The 18,035-nt window shown below is 44.7% G+C and overlaps 1 protein-coding gene across 1 annotated transcript; it reads right to left on the bottom strand.

Moving 5' to 3' along the window:
* Positions 1 to 2,972: 2,972 nt before the first annotated feature.
* STRA8 (stimulated by retinoic acid 8) lies at positions 2,973 to 17,136 on the bottom strand. The gene is made up of 8 exons (XM_054187845.1): positions 16,945 to 17,136; positions 15,160 to 15,235; positions 13,675 to 13,759; positions 13,123 to 13,272; positions 9,770 to 10,052; positions 8,417 to 8,493; positions 6,581 to 6,692; positions 2,973 to 3,047 (listed from the first exon to the last, which is right to left on the bottom strand). Exons 1-8 carry the CDS (start codon positions 17,134 to 17,136, stop codon positions 2,973 to 2,975), a joined length of 1,050 nt encoding a protein of 349 aa, XP_054043820.1.
* Between the last annotated feature and the right edge of the window lie 899 nt (positions 17,137 to 18,035).

The following is an 18,035-nucleotide window of genomic DNA, read 5'->3' as shown; positions in this document are numbered from 1 at the left end:
TATGCTGCAGGGCCGCCAATCCTTCCAGCTACATGTGGCCACTTGAGATTTGGAAACAGCTTTGGCTTTGCACGGCAGCGACACAGCTTCTGTTTATTTGCTACTTAATGAAAATAAATGAAAATCAGAGGATCCTCAAGTGTAAAACTGAACACTGTGAGGTCTGCCTGGAGAACAGCCAGCTACCTGTCAACTGTATTATCCTTTGTGCTACTCTGGAGTCCTGAGTGCAGCCAGACTTACCGAGTTCAGCCGGGCGCAGGGTCACCCTGTGTGCAGCTTTGCAGAGAGGCAGACAGCTAATTGGGAAGTCCAGGCAGATGCTCCGGCTGTTCTGGCCGAGGAGACCCGGTGATGTACGTAGGTGCACTGGCTCTAGAACAGCTAATCAGAGGCTCGTTTTCACAGCTTTCTCACAACAAGATGTGACCTCGGCAGTAGGTTTGCCCTACATTACAATCTCTACGTGGTAAGGTGAGGGGCTGCCATCCTGCAGCACAGCTGTGATTCATGAACCTGGCCCCGCTCTGCCCTGTTCAGCTTGGCGTGCCCGAGCCCCTGCAATGGCCACACTTCCACTGATGCCTCCATGTTTCCCACTCCTCCCACCCTGCTGCCTTTCTGGCTCTAATTCCTTCCCACCACCCTGCCCCGGTAGCCTGCTAGCCTACATTTCCCAGATTTTTTTCATGAAAAGTTTCCATCACACCAACCACTGAGCCCTGCACAAAGTGCTACCCCTGCACACAGCAATAATGTGCTCAGGAATTAAGGCTGCTTCCCTGCCAAGGCAGAGCAGACCTCAGAACAGCTATTGTCTGTGTAGCGTGGGCTCTGCAGGAGAGGAAACTGCCTTCCCATGTTACACGCAGGCCTGTGCTCTTGTAAACTAGGATCGTGTGACAGGAGGAACCAAAGTAATGTGCTCTCATCTTCTCCTTAATGCCGTAACACCTCCCGCAAAGCTTGCTACCATCTGGAGGAGTTATTATTTTCACAGTACCTATACACACCTGTTGTTTCACACTGATGTTCAGGCCAGTCTTAACCTAAAATTCTCCTGGTGAAGGATCAGAAGGTCTGACATGTGATGATCAAGGGAATGGATCCACATAGCATATGGCGTCCATTCAAAACTGTCTCCTCTGGTAGGTGGCAGGCTTAAAGTCATTTGAAAATGAAATATTCTGCTGTTTAACTTCTGTCCTGTACTGTCCTTCAAAAGGGTGTGCATGAAAGGCTAATAAGAAAAGGTTCTTAATCCATGAACATTACCTACTCCCATGGCTGTCCTATGGTACATGCCAGTATTGCCAAGTTTGACCTCAGCTGATGCAGTAATTTAAGATGGACACGGTGAAAGAATCACTAACGTAACAAAAGTGACCAAATGTTGTGTGGCAAATGGAACTGGAGATGAGAGAAATCTGTAAGACTTCTATGGCTAAAAACTTGTAGAAAAAGTAGCCTCAACACTGAGAAAAACTAACCTATCTCCCCCCAGAACTACACAATTTACTGCAACTACTTACTACTCTAGTTACGTGTATATATATCTTGTACTAGCTAAAGGAAATAATGATTCGACCTTGGATCCCCTGCAAATTCTGTACGTATATTTCAACCAGCACATGTCCCAAAATCCATACTGCCTAGGGGATGCCCACGCTTGGCATTTTGGAATGTGAGGGAGAGGAGGAGTGGGGAGAGCCAGCATTGCATATAGCCTCAAAGCACATGAAGCACACTAGAAAGGCCAGGGAAAGGCAAGGCTGCACATGGAGAACTCAGAGGGGCTCTTAAACCCAAACAGCATCTGCAGTTAGGACCCCCCCCAGCCCCACTTCCAAACACAGCAGCCTGGCAAACATCCACCTGGGAGTGCTACCACAGCCTCACCCGCAGGGACAGAGGGTGCTGTGGAGATATTCTTCTCCCCTTGTGCTTCAGCACTGTTCTCCACGTGTGTCTGCTTCAATACAGCTGCATGTATCATGCTCTTACGCACCAAAGCAGTGCTGCGCCACAGCCCAGCCCTCGTGGATTCAGCCTAAAAGGCTGGCTGCTGAAGACTGACAGATACCCGGGCATGCCAGCTTTAGTTTAGATTTTAAAATAAAACTTTTGGCCTTTCTGTTTGTGACGGCTGTTAGCGTGATCTCAGCATAACCACTGCCAAAACACAATTTGTCTGAGTCTGCAGAGAGCCTCTAATGATAGCTCAGAGATATGAAGGATTTTATTCATCTTCACAGCATTTTGAATTCCAAGACACTATCTGAGCAGCACTACTCATCAAAGAATGAGATGTGGCAGAAGAGCACAGGGCTGCTCGCTCCGCTTTACTCACTTTGCAGAAGTAAATAATGCAAAGAGTATTACTGTGCCTGTACTTCTCTGGACAATTTGGGAGTGGGTGGACACTGCTGTTGTCCTCATAAAGAAATGGAAGAGCCTCATCTCACTCTCTGTGAGGAAATCCTTCTTTCCTTGTCAGCCCGAGCTGAAAAATTGTACAGGAAAAGTAATCACTGCCAAGGGTGCAGGGCACTTTGTGATTTTTGCAGGTTGCAGGTTGCAGTTTGAGATCTGCTTTGTATGGGGGGTGCACAGGCTGTCACTGCTGTGACCTCTCTGCAGCTCTTCCACAGCTTATGCTAGGCAAGGTCACCTTACTGTACGTGCCTCGGTTTACTTGTGAAGCGAGCTGAAACATTAAAAAGCAATAGACGAGAGTATTTCTTAAGATTTTATAAATATCTAAACCCTGGAACTTTTAAAGGCATAAATTACTCAAATGATACATCAAGAAACACTGATGAGGGAATGGAAAGTCAACGGTAACAAACCACTTTAACACAGTGTCTCCACACTCTGCTGAGAGAGGTGCTTCACTGAAAGAGGTGCAGTCTCTTCAAGTGCCTGGTGTGTCCGGCAAGGCTTGGCAAAACATTAACAAACAGAGAGACTGTTTAGAAATCTTCATCATCAAAGGTCTCGGTGCACCTCAGCATCACAGTCTCATAATCGAACGCAAGATCTTCTTCCTGAAAGCATCCCCCCGCCCCGAGTCAAACAGGATTAAAAACCACAGGAGTTGATTGTGTGTCAAATATACAACGGGTTGGTCAAATGCTGGCACGTGTCAGCTAATGCGTCATGAGCCCCCATTCCTCTCTGAATCAGCAACCAGCACTTGTCAAGTGCCTGATAAAGAATGGCTCAAATTTTCAACTAATTTCTTTCTAAAATCACAGGGCTCCACCCTGTGTCTATTTACATCACTTAGACAGCTGTTACTGACCCTGGTAGCAAGTGGGTCACACAGTCAAGGCTCTGAAGATATGACAGCTTCCTTGAGCCGTAAACTTCTACTGACATCAGGCTTTGCTGCTCTTTTAGCAACAGAAGGAAACAGTCCTCTCTTTCACCAGCTTACAGAGAATAAGTGGCCCTTGAGAAATCGAAGTCTAGGAGATGAAAGTGTTCATGTCTGCAGTCCATCTAGTCTACCTTCTGCATTGATGCAAGACTCCTTAGGGCAAGACAAGACTGCTTTTAAAAATAGGTGCTGTTTAAAAAATCTATAGCTTAAGGAGCACTAAATCCCACTTGCTTGTCAAGTGACTCATCTAAAATCCATAATTTTAAAAGAAAGTGTGCTTTTGAAGATGTAAAGGTGCTCAGTGCTATTTATAAAAAAACACACTGACTTTCACTTCGATATTGTAAACGCATTGGACCTCTATCTAAGTTAATTCTTTACTGCCTTTGCAGCTAAGCTTCTCTTATGTGACCTTAAGACAACAGCTCTTGAAAAATCATAGGATTGCTTAACTAACCTCATGCTTACAAATATTTCTCTACCATGTAGCTTCCATGCTCCTGTTCTCATTTTTGGGTCACTGTCCTTCTAAGGGCCTCCCTTTTCCTTGTCCAAATGATTTCTTCCTTCCTCTTGTGTAAGTCTTTCTCAAGCATTTCATACCAGCGGGGTGCATGCCCTTGGCAGCCTCAAGAGCCAGGGCAGCGGCTCAAGAGGAGCTGCACTCAGCGGATCTGAGTGCGACTACGAAATGGTGACCATACACAATGCGACAGTAGTACTTTGTATCTGGACAGTTAACCAGAAATGGCGTAACATAGTGCTGGCGTGTAATGACCAGCAATAAAACCTGTCACCTCATCAACTCTGCAGATGAAAGGAACGGAGACCATAGGCTGCCTTTCGTATTTCAGTCAGGTCCACATCGCATGCCTCGCCTTGGTACTGTACCTGCTACCCACCTCTCTATCTTCTACAAGGTGTGTGCACAGTGCACCAGGACATCACTTTATCCTTGGGATAATTTATCCCAGCACTGCCCAAACTCCTGGGCACAGGTACTACATCAAGGGAAGGGGAATGGTCTGCAGGGGTTCAGTCACACCCATGAGGTAACGAGGAAGGGCTCCTTTCCCTCTCAAGTCCAGGAGCCTCCGATGCTCTCAGTAGCCCAGTTTCTGGGGTAAGGTGTGGAGCCTATACTGAGCTCTCTGCTGCTGCCTGAGTTGGTGTGCTTCAAGCTAGCTGGAACACCTCCTAGCCCTGCTCTGCGACCACTTCCATAACTGCCTCAATCTGTTTGCTTTGAGATGGAGATGAATTTCTGCTCTCAAAACAAAAAATTCTTGTCAGTTGTATTTTTTTTTTTTTTTGCCTCTTGGCAAGACTCTCTAGATGTGCTGTACTGCAGTTATCTAAACCAAAACAGACTGTGACCTTCATATTATCAGTACTCTCTAGCCTGGGTGATTTCTGCTCAAACTCCCTTTTTATTGTCTTATCACAGACAACTCAAAGTTCCTGCATAAAAGAAGCGTGCACAGCCTTTTATTTCCTTTTGGATCCACAGAGCTCAGCCAACTGCCAATTTGCAGTACTTCAGCTTCTTTTGCTGTCTGTCTTCCCGTCGTTCCCATTCTCCTAGTCTTATTTCAAACATCCCTCTTTGAAGCTTGAAAGAGACACTACCTCTTCTCGTACCACCCCATCTGGGAGCTGTGAGATGGACTCAGGCTCACATACAACTATGCAGCACCAAGCAGAAGGACAAAATGGGACCACCTAATGCTGCCAGGCATGACATTCACGAACGAAATTTAAAACCGGAAAATACCGTATCTTGCCTAAAGCTTTTCTTTCTTTTCTAGGTGTGTTCAAATCACGGTTATTTACATAAACACAGGAAGAGCTCTGCTCTTATGGAGAACATAGCTATTCACAGACCAAAGGGCTGTGTAGCTCAGTGCCTGGTCTCTGACAACAGCCCGGAGATGATGTTTAGACAAAAAGTGCATGAATTGTGCATGCAGCGTGCTCTGTTCCACAATATATGCTCCCACGTTATGGCAAACTGCTGTGAGGGCCTTCTGAGCTGGAAATTGCATCTGGACCTTCAGATTTAGGAATTGTCAATGGATTGATGTCCCGGGAGTTAAATCTGGTAATTTGCACGTGCAAGTACTTTTTAACATGTTGTTTGTTCATTTCACTGAGTGCTTTCTAGTTCTTCTGGTGTACCAAGTCCACACCAGTTAGGATTAAAATTCTTTCATGGTACCCTTCAGTCTTTTTTGCGGAAGAGTCCTACTCTAGAAGCTCCTGTTTAATGCCTTTTGCTGTGCCTGCTGCCATTCCCTGCACCTCTTCTAGTGCTACTGTCTCCTAGAGTTGGGGGAACCAAATGGCATGCAGTAGTCACCATGTGATAGATTCAGATAGTGGTGCAACACTCATTTCTGCTTTTTTTTCTGTCCCAATTACCCCTCATCACAAACACTCTAATTCCTTCAAAGGAGCATCTGCTCAAGTAGCAGAGACTGAGTGGAAGCAAGGCGACAGAAAATAGCAAAACAGTGGGTACTGTGGAAGTATAATTGACTCTGAGCCCAATCAAGCATTCTCTGGCTGAGGGATATCTCCCTTTCAGTCCTCTACCCGCATGCAAGCTCTGAGCCACCTCCTTGGGAGGAGAGCAAGACAGGGAGGAAGAGCACTGCAAACACAATGACTTTTGCGTCAGCGAATCTGCAACAGTAGGTTGAGGTTAAGGGCAGCTCAGCAGCTGTTATGAGCTCTTTCAAGAATACGAATACCCTACTCCTAAGGCCTGCCAGCAGAGGGCTCAGGGTAGGGCCCCTGGCACCCAGACAAGCAGAAGGTGGTCCTACTGTCCTACCGAGCTCAGAATGAAGCACCTGGGGGTTAATGGAGAACCGGGAAGCGAGCTTCACCTGCTCACATGAGATCACTCGAGCTTTTCCACAAGGAACTTTCATGCAAATGATTAAAAAAAATTAAATTCCTCATTTGCCATTTTGAATAATACACTGAGCAATAATACCCCCTCGCACTTTGCCTCTTAGAAAGGCAATCCTACTGACCTTTTGGAATGACACATCTGAAGTGATGAACCCCAAGTTCCTATTTGTAACAATTCTGGACAATATGATCAGAAGCACAGAAAACAGAAATCCCTTTCTGACAATGACAGAAATACATTGCTCTTTCTATAAGGAATCCTTTGGTGAAGCTTACCTGGCAAAACTGTGTATTAGCGAAGAAGAGGCTTTTTAGGAAGTCAGTGATCTGCAGATAGAGTCTGTGGTGGTCCTCTGGATTTTCAGAAGCGCAGCTTGCAAATGCTGAACTGAAAATGGAACAGAATACTATATTTAATTCCCTGTTCCTTCATTTCTCCTCTTACTTACTTTCTCTCCATATTTTACTGATAATTTAAAAATCAAACTGTTTTCAAGGTGATTTTGATACTAAAGACAATAGCCAAGCAAGACAGAGAGGAGCGGAGGTGGACATATTGACGAGATATTCTCTAACAAATGCAAGAAATATGTGTAAGAACAGAGAACAGCAATACAAGAAACCAGTATCACAACAAAGAGATCCACTGATAGATGACAGCTGTAGTAACACAGTTTTGGGGAAAAGTATACATCCATTATAACAGACAGCAACAACAGTTATTTGGTAGCGTATTTTGTAGGGTTGTTCAGAGGAACAGCTTTGACTTCTTTTGTAAAGTTTCTGAGAATGCAGTAACATGTGGCCATGAAATGGTGTATTAGCTATCACTGGCAGGTTTGTACTCAGGTAACTTTGGCAAAAAGCTAAGATATTAATTCTGGACCTCACCTCTATATTCTCCCTGGGATTTTACAAAGTTCTGCATCATGTCTCTGTCCAGAATTAGAAGGCACAGAGTGACAGGGAAGGAAGGGAACAGGGTAAGTGTTGACTACTGAAATACTACTCTAATTTGGGACCTAAAACACGATTGCAAAAATGATGTCAATACATTGCACTATTAAGGAATACTTAATCTTATTTTAAAAGCAAACAGCAATTGTGACCTAATATATGTTATTTAATGGAAACGTATTTGTTAAGCTTTATTATGTATTCAAGCATATTCTGATCAACAGTCAAAACACCTTTATTTCCATTCATTCTGTTCCGGAAGTGCAAGGTGGAATGGTGGTGAAAGAGAGAAAGAGATTCACACTAAAAAACTATCTAAATATGGAAAATTAAGTAGAAAACCGGATTTAAAAAAACAGATTAAAAACACTATTTGCAAAGAGAAACAATCCTAACGAAGACTAAATAGCAAGAACTCATAAAAGATGAGTCATAATGTGATTTTCCTCGTGAGGAAAGCAGCCCTTTTCTTTCTTTGGTCTACTGGGAAAAATCAAAGGCAGTGCCAGCTTTGTATCTGACATGTTCTTTTAGGTAACTCATCTGACCTGCAGAGGAAAGAGATGTTATTATTTAATATGCTATTACTTAATAGGTCTTATGTTTCTTTGATGTCATTTGTCATGATTGTTCGGGTCAACCACACTTTAGCTTGATCACCTCCTTGTGATTGAATTAGGGTACTTGAAAAAGGTAAGGGAGACAATGTTAGAAAATGATCATTTTTGTCTCATTAAATGAGTGTGGAGTTTATGATTAGCTGACTTATCCAGAGAATGCCCTTATGGTCCTCATAGACCTGGTAAATGAGGGAGAGAAAAGGAAAGGAAAACATTACAAATACTGTAATTTGAAAAAACGCAAAGCTACGCAGAGTGGTGAAGAAAATCAGAAGGACCCCAGTTATCCTGAAGTGATGAGGTGCTCTTAATAAGTGATTCTTACTAATTCTGCCATATTCACTTTTGCACCTTAAGAGAGAGTATTATTGTGAGCACAATTGCTAGAGGCTGCTATTCTAACTGTTTACTAAAAAATTAGGCACAAAAAAGAAAGCTAGGCCAGTGCCTTACCCCACAACAAGCTTGCTGCAGAGTATTGACAGCGGGCTATTAAGTTATTCTGTCGAGCAAAAGGGGTGAGTTTGTAATTTACCTTCGAATAGACATTCCCTGAGTCTCACTTCTGTTAAGAAAACCAGCAGCAACATCAAACGCATCTTCAAACATTACCTATCAAAGAGAACACTTCAGATGTCAACATATCCAGCCATCTAAAAGTTTTACCTAGGGCATCATTTTTAATAATGAAGTCTTTAAAAGCATGATTTTCTTTCTTTCCATTTAACAGGTACGTTTACAGCTAGAGTAAACCAAGAGGCTTTTGTGGAGACAAGAATAATAAGGAATAACTGAATTTCATGACTAGGAACACAAGGTTAGTCCATTAGGCTTGTGCTTCAACCTCTAGGAATTAGACTTGACGTTGCCACCTGCCCTAAAATCAGTAAAAACCATTAATTCTACCAGTGCTTTAGAGACTTGACTGTGTGCTGCCGCTTATGGCTAAAGATCGCAGCTGTACCAGCCAGTCTCCCCGCATCTGATTCCAGCATGCAACCTGGCTTACAAAGGAGTTTGGATGCTCCCTGTGACAGACCGATAAGCTCATTAGTTCACTCTGCCATAATGCAGTTCACACATTTGCTGTGCCAGAAAGTACTGTACACGTCACATGCCCGTGACATTTCCTAAGGAGGTCAGCAATATGAGTTGTGTCCTGAGGCTCAAAAAGAACTTGTCAGTGCAATTACTTGTACGCTAAAGGTGGACACCCGTCCCTCCCTTGAGCTAGTAAAATTACACACGTCTCTGAGCACCTAGTTGCTTAAGTAATCAGTGCTCCAGGAACAGCTTACAAAGAGTTGGCTGTTATTTCATCTCTTTTTAACAAATGCCCTGGTCTACTCAGTCACTGACTTCTTGGCTCTGCAGAGGTGCATGGCACAGGCAGTCATTAGCCCTGTACCACTGGAACTGGTCTACAAATACTTTCTCTTTGCTACCAAGTGCTTTGATGAAAAAACCCACCCAACCCAAAACACAGCAGGCCTCGGCAAACTGGGTATTTCTGCTGGATTTGGCTTGTCTGTCCTGCTTGGAGAGCTTGCAGAGCACAGTAACTGTATAATTCTTGTTCCTGTTCCCTCCCCCTCCAGCAAGTTAGAGCAAATTTAACTGTTACCTAGCACAGAAACTCTACAGGTCAGTGGAGACTAGCAGGATTACTACCACTGCACTCCTATAGCTTGCTGTGTATCTTACCGAGAGAGAACTCAGTGCAGACATTTACTTAAAGACTGCTTACTGTCTCCACTTATGCATTCACGTGGTCTCGGGAAAGCTTAATTACAACTACTGTATGTTTCCAATTAAAAGCTGCAGAATCAATTAGCAACTGAAGGCTTGGAGTTTCGGAGGCAGATGATGTGTGTTACTGAGCACTTACTTCCTCTGGTGTGGAGACTGAGGAACCACTGGCTTCCTCACTGTTACCTCGGCTGTCCCTCACACTACCTTCAGTGCACGCAGGCTCTTGGCAAGCAGCCTTAGGATCCTCGAGGAAATCTCTCTGGCTACAGTACTGCAAGATGCTGTCTCTCCTTTCTTCAGAAAGCTCTTGCCAGAGGTGGGAAACAGCTGTGGAGACCTCAGGAAGAGGCACCTCCTCACTACAAACAATTTCATGCTCTATCAGCAGGTCCACTGTGTGCTTATAAAAATACAGGTATCTGTAATGAAAGGGAGCATCTCTTAAGAGCAGGCTATGGGGCAGCATCTACTGTAAATCAGCAGGAGACTGGGGAGTAGCTCCGATTCACAACTACTTCACTAACTCCCCTCCCCTAAGACTTCATACAATTACTCAAGGTTGCCCAACACTGTTTGAAGATTTTAGCAACTCTGTTCTGCCAAGATTTCATCTGCAAAAGGCAGGCCCCAGCCACAGCCTCAGCAGGACTGCCTCACAAGAGAAGCTCCAGGCGCTGCAGGCTCTACTTATTGCACAGGCAAACCTCATTCTGGCATTTAATAAACTTTGAGTTACTTGCCTTCGTATCCTGAGGCTTTTTACACTGCAAGTCACTTTTTATACTTTTACTGGCATTGCACTACACTTAAAAGCCTTGGCTGAGGTCATATCCTGACGTATTAGGTACTATACAGAGATAGAAAAAGACTACCCCAGGCCTGGGTGCTCTGACTTAAATAAACATGGGATCTTCATTTCCTTCATTTTACATCTGAGGAAACGCATCCCTAAGATGGACTTCCATGCAATCTGTAGTGAAACCGGTAGTGGAACATAAATGACGTAATTTCAACCCAGTGACTAAATCTCAGAATGAGCCCGCTTCTTCTGTTAGCGCTGTGTGGCACAGCGAACCAGGGGTAATAATGTCTACTAGAAAGCAGCACTGAAGGTTATTTTACATTAATTAAACGCTTAGAGTTTCTCAGATGAAAATAACAAGACCAAAGCAGTACAAACCAAGAGTTCTATAAACGCCAGTCATTGTTACTAGGTTTGGGCTCAAAATGATTCCTTGGAAGATGTCCCAAATAAGCACACTTCCTGATTAACTGAACAGTATTGCATGAGAAAGTAACTCAAAAGAATCGCCTTTTTTTTTCTTTTTTTAAATATTTATACCAGCAAACCAATATTGAAAATCTTAAGATAATTCTGCACGCAAGCATAAACATGTTTAAACTCCAGTTTCCATGCTCTGGAGTATTTTCCACCATTGCTGGAAACAAAATACTCAAGGGGAAAAAGCGTTCTCATGTAAGGTATTGTCCTCACCCAGGATTCTGGGTGTCCAGCTCCAAACAAAGGATCTGGAGTTTCTCAAAGAGAAAAATATGAATCACCATTAGATTGCTTTGCTAAAGAAATTAAGCTTGAACCATGACTCAATTATTTCCTTCCCAGCTGGAAGGAGACGACCACATTTTGCACTGGACTGAGTACTGTGTAGTCCTACCATTGTAGCTCCTGCTGCCGGATATGGAAAAAAGCCCAGCCCCTTGAAGGTCAAAGCATTTCTGATGCTGCCCAAATAATGTGATTAGATGATCACCAAAACACTGTTATTTTCTTTGCTGAAGAGTCCCTATTGTTTTATGCCTGTTATAAAGATCATTTTTTGACAAGAAACAGCTATGAACCAACTGCAGCCTGCCATAAAACTGCAGGGTAAGTGCTAGAGCCCACACAGTACAGGCCCTGGTCTACCTTGTCAGTGAAGAAGGGGAAAGTCAGGTGTTTACGGCTCTGTCGTGCAGTCTTTGATGAATAGAGCTTACTTCCCACAGAATATGTTGATTCAGCACATTTCAAGGTCTTGTAAATGATACCTCACTACGGCCAAAAGCAGGAACTGTAGCAGGAGGCTGGTGCCATCTGCTGGCACAGCTGCAGTCCCATTTTGATGAAAAACTCAATAATCCAAGGGAATTTTGTAAATAAGCACCAGTTCAAAGCAAAAGAGAAGAAGGAACTGCGGAAGTTTTTGTTTATGCCAGTAACGCTGTGGAAGAGGATGCCAGCTGCAGCTGTTGATTCTTCTGCACCGCATCCTTTTAACTCTGGAACAGTTAGGGTAAAATACACTCTGCTTGATGGTACATGATAGATTAGACATCCGTTTCTCAAATCTTTATAATGAAAATTTATCCTTTCAGAAAAGCATCGATGACCCTTAAGTACCTCCTAGTGCTGTTTGACAGCAAGGGGAAGAATGTGGTGAATAATGTACTCAGTCTTAATATATCAGTAATGTTGAAAAAAATCCCAGCAATTTTACCATTACAATCCCAGATTAAAATACATGGACCACTGACATGAGAACAGTGGTCTTTGATTTTTAGGTCCTGCACCAGGCACTTAGGAGCTGATCCTAAGAGGCGTTACAGTCTTGTACCTCTCGCTCTAAGTGTTTAGGCTCCTCTCCTCCCGCCCTGTGTTGCAGACATTTTGAGGAGCACTTTCTGGTATCTTCCAGACTACTGCTATTCTGCAACCCGCAGGCTGAGGACTACACGATCTTCCCTGGTGGCTTCCAGCCTTATCCTCCTCTGATCCCACAAAAAAAAGGTACTGCGAGCTGCCAGGAGCTAAGGGTCTATTTCTGGAAGGAGCAACAGTGCTCAAGCTCCTCATAACGATGCCATTACAGGCAGGATGAACATCACCGTGGGGGAAAGTATCTGCTTACCTCTGGTTGCTGCACGTCCCCAGAATACATACAGCTAGACTCTTCAGAATTTCATCTGGTGCAGCAATTTCTACATTCCTAAAATCGAACCCTATTGCAGGGATACAACTTGATAGCCGTACTGACACCGCAAACACACAGGGACGTGCACCTGCATAAATCATTCTGGATGAAAAACCTCCTATTCCACCTGATCTTGCCTGTTAAACCACTACTGTTAGCAGGTATGTTGCATCTTACTCCACAAGCCATCTGGACAGCGGTAAACCACGGCCACTCAGGACTGACAAACTTGAAAGAATTTTTTTTCTTTTTCTTGAGGATGGGTGGAAAATCCTCAGGGGTTTTCCAAGGCCTGCAGAGCTGGGGGCTGCTATGATGCTGGGAGTCCATTAACAGGCAAGTCGTAGGGGAGGGACTTGGGAGGTGCTCAGCTTCATCACCAGCAGGACCAAGGTTGCTAGCACAAGCCTTCTTGCAAAGCAGATGCAGGGTCCAGCAGGGCTGCATGAACAGCAGCAACTGGATGCACGGTATTAATGCAAACAAAAAAACTGAAAGCAACATGGGGTGCACCTACCGTTCAAATTCCACCAGATCTGGGGATGAAGTGTCTGGAGACTGGATAAATTCTGGCTTCCCATCCTCTTCCATTGTTTGGTTTTCACATTGAATCAAATACCAGACGGTAGAGTCACTCTCACTCACTGCTTCCAAGGCTGATGCAGTGCTGGAAAGAACACACAGGAAAAACAGCCACATGAACAACTTCTTAACTGGATTAATAAGGCCCTTGTCATGGTCACCCCAGAGTCCAGGACCATTCTTGCCAAGTCGGCTTTCTCCTCCTCCTTTTGCTTTGCAGGCAAATGAGGAGTCCTTGGTGGAGATGAGCTATAGAGAAGGGAAAGGAAATAAAAGCACGGTCTGGAAATGAGACCAACAACATGCCTCGAGTGTTCATGCACTGTATGGGATTACAGGGGTCCAGGTGAAATCTCTTCATCTTTTCCTCACAATGAAAAGGCCTCCGCTTGCAAATTCAGTAACAATGACAAGGAGATTCAGAGATGCTGGGACAGAAGGAAGTGCAAACTATTATCATCTTTCCTTAACTGGTATAAGCCCTCACCTATGATCGCTGAAGTGCCTCTTGACATAGTCCTCCCTGACTTCCTCCAAGCCAGACGGGTTCCCATCCTCCAGACTGAAGGACTCTGTTGTCAGCAGAAAGGTTACTGTCACATCAGTGGCACTTTTGGCTTCCCTCTCACCCTCAGTCCCAACCAAACAGAGTAATTTCAACAACGGGTTCCTCATGAGCCAGAGCTTTTCATTATGCAAAAATGATGGGAAAGGAGAAACTTCTGCCTCTCCTACAATGTAACTAGCATTATTGGGAGTTTATGATCATTGATCATTATGATCATTTAGAATCAATGCCTCCTTCTAACGTTGATCTGACAGAACTGATGGTGAAAACAACCAACAACCAAAGTCCAGGCAAGCACTAGCCAATACGGTCTTTTGTGATTGCCGTATAATGAGCAAATTGCATGTAAAAACCGCTGACAACCAACCCATGTTTCACAAGCAGTATGAATTCTACATATATGCAGGTAAATAAAAGGGGAAGTTTACCTCCAAACTCTCCTCCACCAGCCTCACTGCTTGTGATCCCTTCAAATTTCCTCTGTCAAACTATTCCTCCTGCCTAAACTATTTCTTCTACCTATGACTGACTTTTATGAGTTATCCAAGGATGTGGGTTCAGAGGAGACTGCTCCTTTTAAGCATTGGGACTTTTAATTGATGCAAATTATTGCAGGTGCAAGTTGCATGAATAGCAACGCTTTTTTTCTAGACAACAGCAATTTGGACGCTTGAAGGGACATAAAAATACGTGCAAAGTCTCTGCCCCATCAGCCTCTTGTCCCACTTGCTGCCACTGGAGGCAGTGGCCAGCGTCAGTGAACAGAAGGCAGCTGGTGAGGGTGCAAAGCCCTCACACAGAGGAGTGCATGCAGACAACCCACCAGGCTGAAACAAAACAAAACCACAGCCTCTCTCTTACATGTTTCTATCGGAGTGAATTCTTAACTAGAGACTTCCATTCCCTATACTAGGAAACCCTCAACAGCTTCTCTGCCCTTCTCCTTTACCTCACACCAGACCCTGCTGTTCTGAAGTTTACGCTCTGGCTGTGCTTGACCCCACACGGTGCCATGGTGCTGTGGCCAGGAGGAGCACCGTGGGAGCTCAAGCACACAGCCTGGGGACCCACGCCAGCCCCACACCTGGGGGTGAATGGGCAGCAGGGTGACAAGGGCACGCTGCCTGATCTGCCTGCTGCCATGGGACAGCAGGAATTACTTGTTTCCTTCCTTCACCTCTGCTGGGCAGGGGGTAAGAACGACTGAGAGTCACAGGGGGATGTCTGAGGTACTCTGTGGGTCAATGGGCTTTCATGCTATCCCTTGTGTACTGCTACAACTAAAGCCACAGTTGGCTCTAACACTTTAATGGGCCCAACCGCGTACCTATCTGTCTCTATTTAACAAATAAATAAAAAACAACTCCAGGCACTCTGTCCAAGGCAAATACTTGCATACAGTACCTTTCATCTTCAGCAAAGAACCCAAGGTTCGCTCCAGCTTTGGGATAGATTTCTCAGCCTTATGCAAAACCTGATACTAAACATAAGAAAAAAATCAGAACGGATTGCTCTCTGCTCTGACTAGATTCATGTTTTAAAATGCCTTGGTCATTTCCTTCACTTTTCCTTAATTTTGACCTTCCATTATCTTTATGCCTCTGTGAAAACAACTGTGTTTTTTCACCAGCTACCCTTATCCATATGAAAACGGGAAAGAACTAATTCCAGAGCAAACTTAAATATAGAATATAAATATTTGGATATATAATTATGCAATACATACACATAACACACAGTCACATAGACATTTGCTACTTAACTCTGATCTTCTTTCATCAGCAACTGGTCTTGTTTGGATCGTTCTCTTCTTGGAGCACGTCCAGAAATACTATGCTGTGAAATCTTGTTGGATGTCTACCAGCTTTAGGCATAAGACTTTACTAATCATTTCCCACGAGAATTTTGCTAGGAGAAGCCTTTGCCATGTTTTACTCTCAGCTACACTGATGTAAACTGGAATAACCTCAGTGCTGCATATCATTCCTTCATCATTTATAGAAAGCATAACTGAGAACATATGGCAAATGCACTTAAACATAGAAATCTCAAAAATATTTCAAGATTTATGTGATCAGTGAGATCATCCACAGTCATCTTACACAGGATGTCTGCCTTGCAGAGCTTTCACACTGGGTATTTTAGCCAGACGTGAAGCACTCGGATTATGAGTGAAGTTCTGTATTTAAGCTCTTGAAGATATTGAACTTCCTTGGCCCCCAAAAGTCACACAAGAGGCACACGATACTATGAAAAAGCAATTTTAAGAATTGGTACGTGAAAATATTCCCCTTGGACTAGACAAAACAAGTATCTGTTTAGTCTTGGCTTCTGAGATCATGGTGACTTCAGCATAACTTGCACCTTGTTCAGAACACGGCAAACTAAACTCTTACCTCAAACTACAGGAGAGGTAAGGGGCTCAGCAGGCACAAGCCCCAGATAGCAGTATTTTGCATGTTCAGAGCCTCAAAGCACAATTCCTGTCCTAAACAGTCATTACCCTCTCCATTTTACAAACTGGAAAACTGAAAGTAATCAATCTAACTAAATGAACCAGTGGCAGAGTTGAGGATAAAAGGACTCCTGATGTTTATTCCTCTGCCTTGAGTATAGTAATATCCATCTTTTCAGTAACATTTTGGGTCAATTTCATCTTCATAAACAATTTTGGTTTGATTAAACAGTTTCTTAGTTTAGTAGAGACCAATAAACAGTACTTGTGGTTGTTTTTTTCCAGACTTATTTTTCCAGAGTGTCTTGAAGACACAGTGCACCACACAAGCCTGATCAATTACTCCCTCCTCTATAACTACTGTCCATAAACTCACTATTCTGAGATAATGGCAAAATGCTGTGAAATCATAACTTCATCATAGGATCCCTTGGTTTGTTTCCAAAATACTATAAAGAAGCCACAAAGCTCTAAATAAACTGCAAAAACCCGGTAAGAAAAGGGCGGATAAGGCACATGACAAACCCATGACCCGGAGACTACACAGTGAACAATATGCTCACACTGAGCTGGGAGCTTTAAAGTAACAGGGATCCAGGAAAACTGCACGCAGTGAAATTACACAGACACTGGCAGCTCTAAAGATACAACGGTCATCCTAATAAACCTGGTTAAATTTAAACATATTCATGTATAATAGCGATACATAGAGAAATACGGTCACTGCTCCGCACCTTTGAGGATGAGTTGTGCGACTGGGATAAAACAGCTTCCCGCAAGCTGCTGAAGAGTCTTGCCAGTGACGCCCGGTGGCGTGCTCGTAACAAGCGTGGCTTTGCCACACGGAGTTCTACCTCTCGCAGGTGCGTCAGGGGACTGGGACTCACTCTGGCATGCGGCTTGCTACAGCCTCCAGCTGTCTCCATCAAAAGCAGCAATGCAACATTTATTTATGCTGAATAAGTACATAAGAGAAGAAAAAGAAATCTTGCAGGGGACAGACAAAAAGGGAAGGTTTAGGATGACTGACAAGTGCACTCCAGGTCATTTTTCCACAGGAAATTAAGGAGTTCGAAATTGTCTCTTTGCCTGAGGGATGCCATCTGTAAGTACTGACTAAAACCTAATCTACCACTAATAAACTGTGCGGCATGAAACACAGCCGAGACAAGCCTCCCACCTTCTGCACCCTTCCCTACAGTGATCTGACGCTCCATTTCCACAGGATATCCAGGGCTCGGCGTCCCACCACACTGAGACCCCTCAGGTCCCCCCGTTACTAGAAGACAGACTTCATCACAGCACTGCAGCTATTTTTTCCCAATTAACTGCATCATCAAAGCAAGACACAATACCAGACATACATGTGTACGAGTGGGCCAGATCCACGCCCACCTGGGCCCGCTGCAACCACCCCGCCGGCCTGACAGAGCCCGAGGCCTGGGGAAGCCCTTCCCAGCGAACGGACTGACGCCCCCTGCCCCGTTACCGACCGCAAATACGGCCTAGAAGGAAGGATGCCTGCCCCTACTGTTTCTTCTGCAGCCGGGAGGGGGAAAGGCCGGCTCGCGGAAGCCCGTGGGGGCCCACGCCGGACGTCTTCGGGGATCGACTGACCAATCGATCGACCCCGCCCGGTCCGATCCGGTCCCGCCCGGTCCGATCCAGCCCAGCCCCCTCCCATGGCCGCCGCGCCTCCGTCCGCCCGCGCCCAGCAACATGAGCCGCACGTGGCGGAGGGCCAATGGGGACGCAGCCGGCGCCCGGCGGCGGCCAATCAGAAGGCGGGAAAAACGCGGGCCGTAGGCCCTTGGAGGGGATGGGA

Source organism: Rissa tridactyla, chromosome 1 (genome assembly GCF_028500815.1).
Source record: "Rissa tridactyla isolate bRisTri1 chromosome 1, bRisTri1.patW.cur.20221130, whole genome shotgun sequence".
In the NCBI taxonomy this organism is placed as follows: domain Eukaryota; kingdom Metazoa; phylum Chordata; class Aves; order Charadriiformes; family Laridae; genus Rissa; species Rissa tridactyla.
The sequence above is the reverse complement of the archived record's forward strand: the minus strand, read 5'-3'. Positions and strand labels throughout refer to the sequence as shown.

Coding starts and splice junctions, on each gene's coding strand:
- STRA8 (XM_054187845.1), bottom strand. CDS start 17,136: ATGGAGACAGCTGGAGGCTGTAGCAAGCCGCATGCCAGAGTGAGTCCC. Junction 13,760..15,159: donor TTCTTTGCTGAAGATGAAAG/GTACTGTATGCA, acceptor TGCTGACAACAG/AGTCCTTCAGTCTGGAGGAT. Junction 10,053..13,122: donor GATCTGGTGGAATTTGAACG/GTAGGTGCACCC, acceptor CTTTCATTACAG/ATACCTGTATTTTTATAAGC.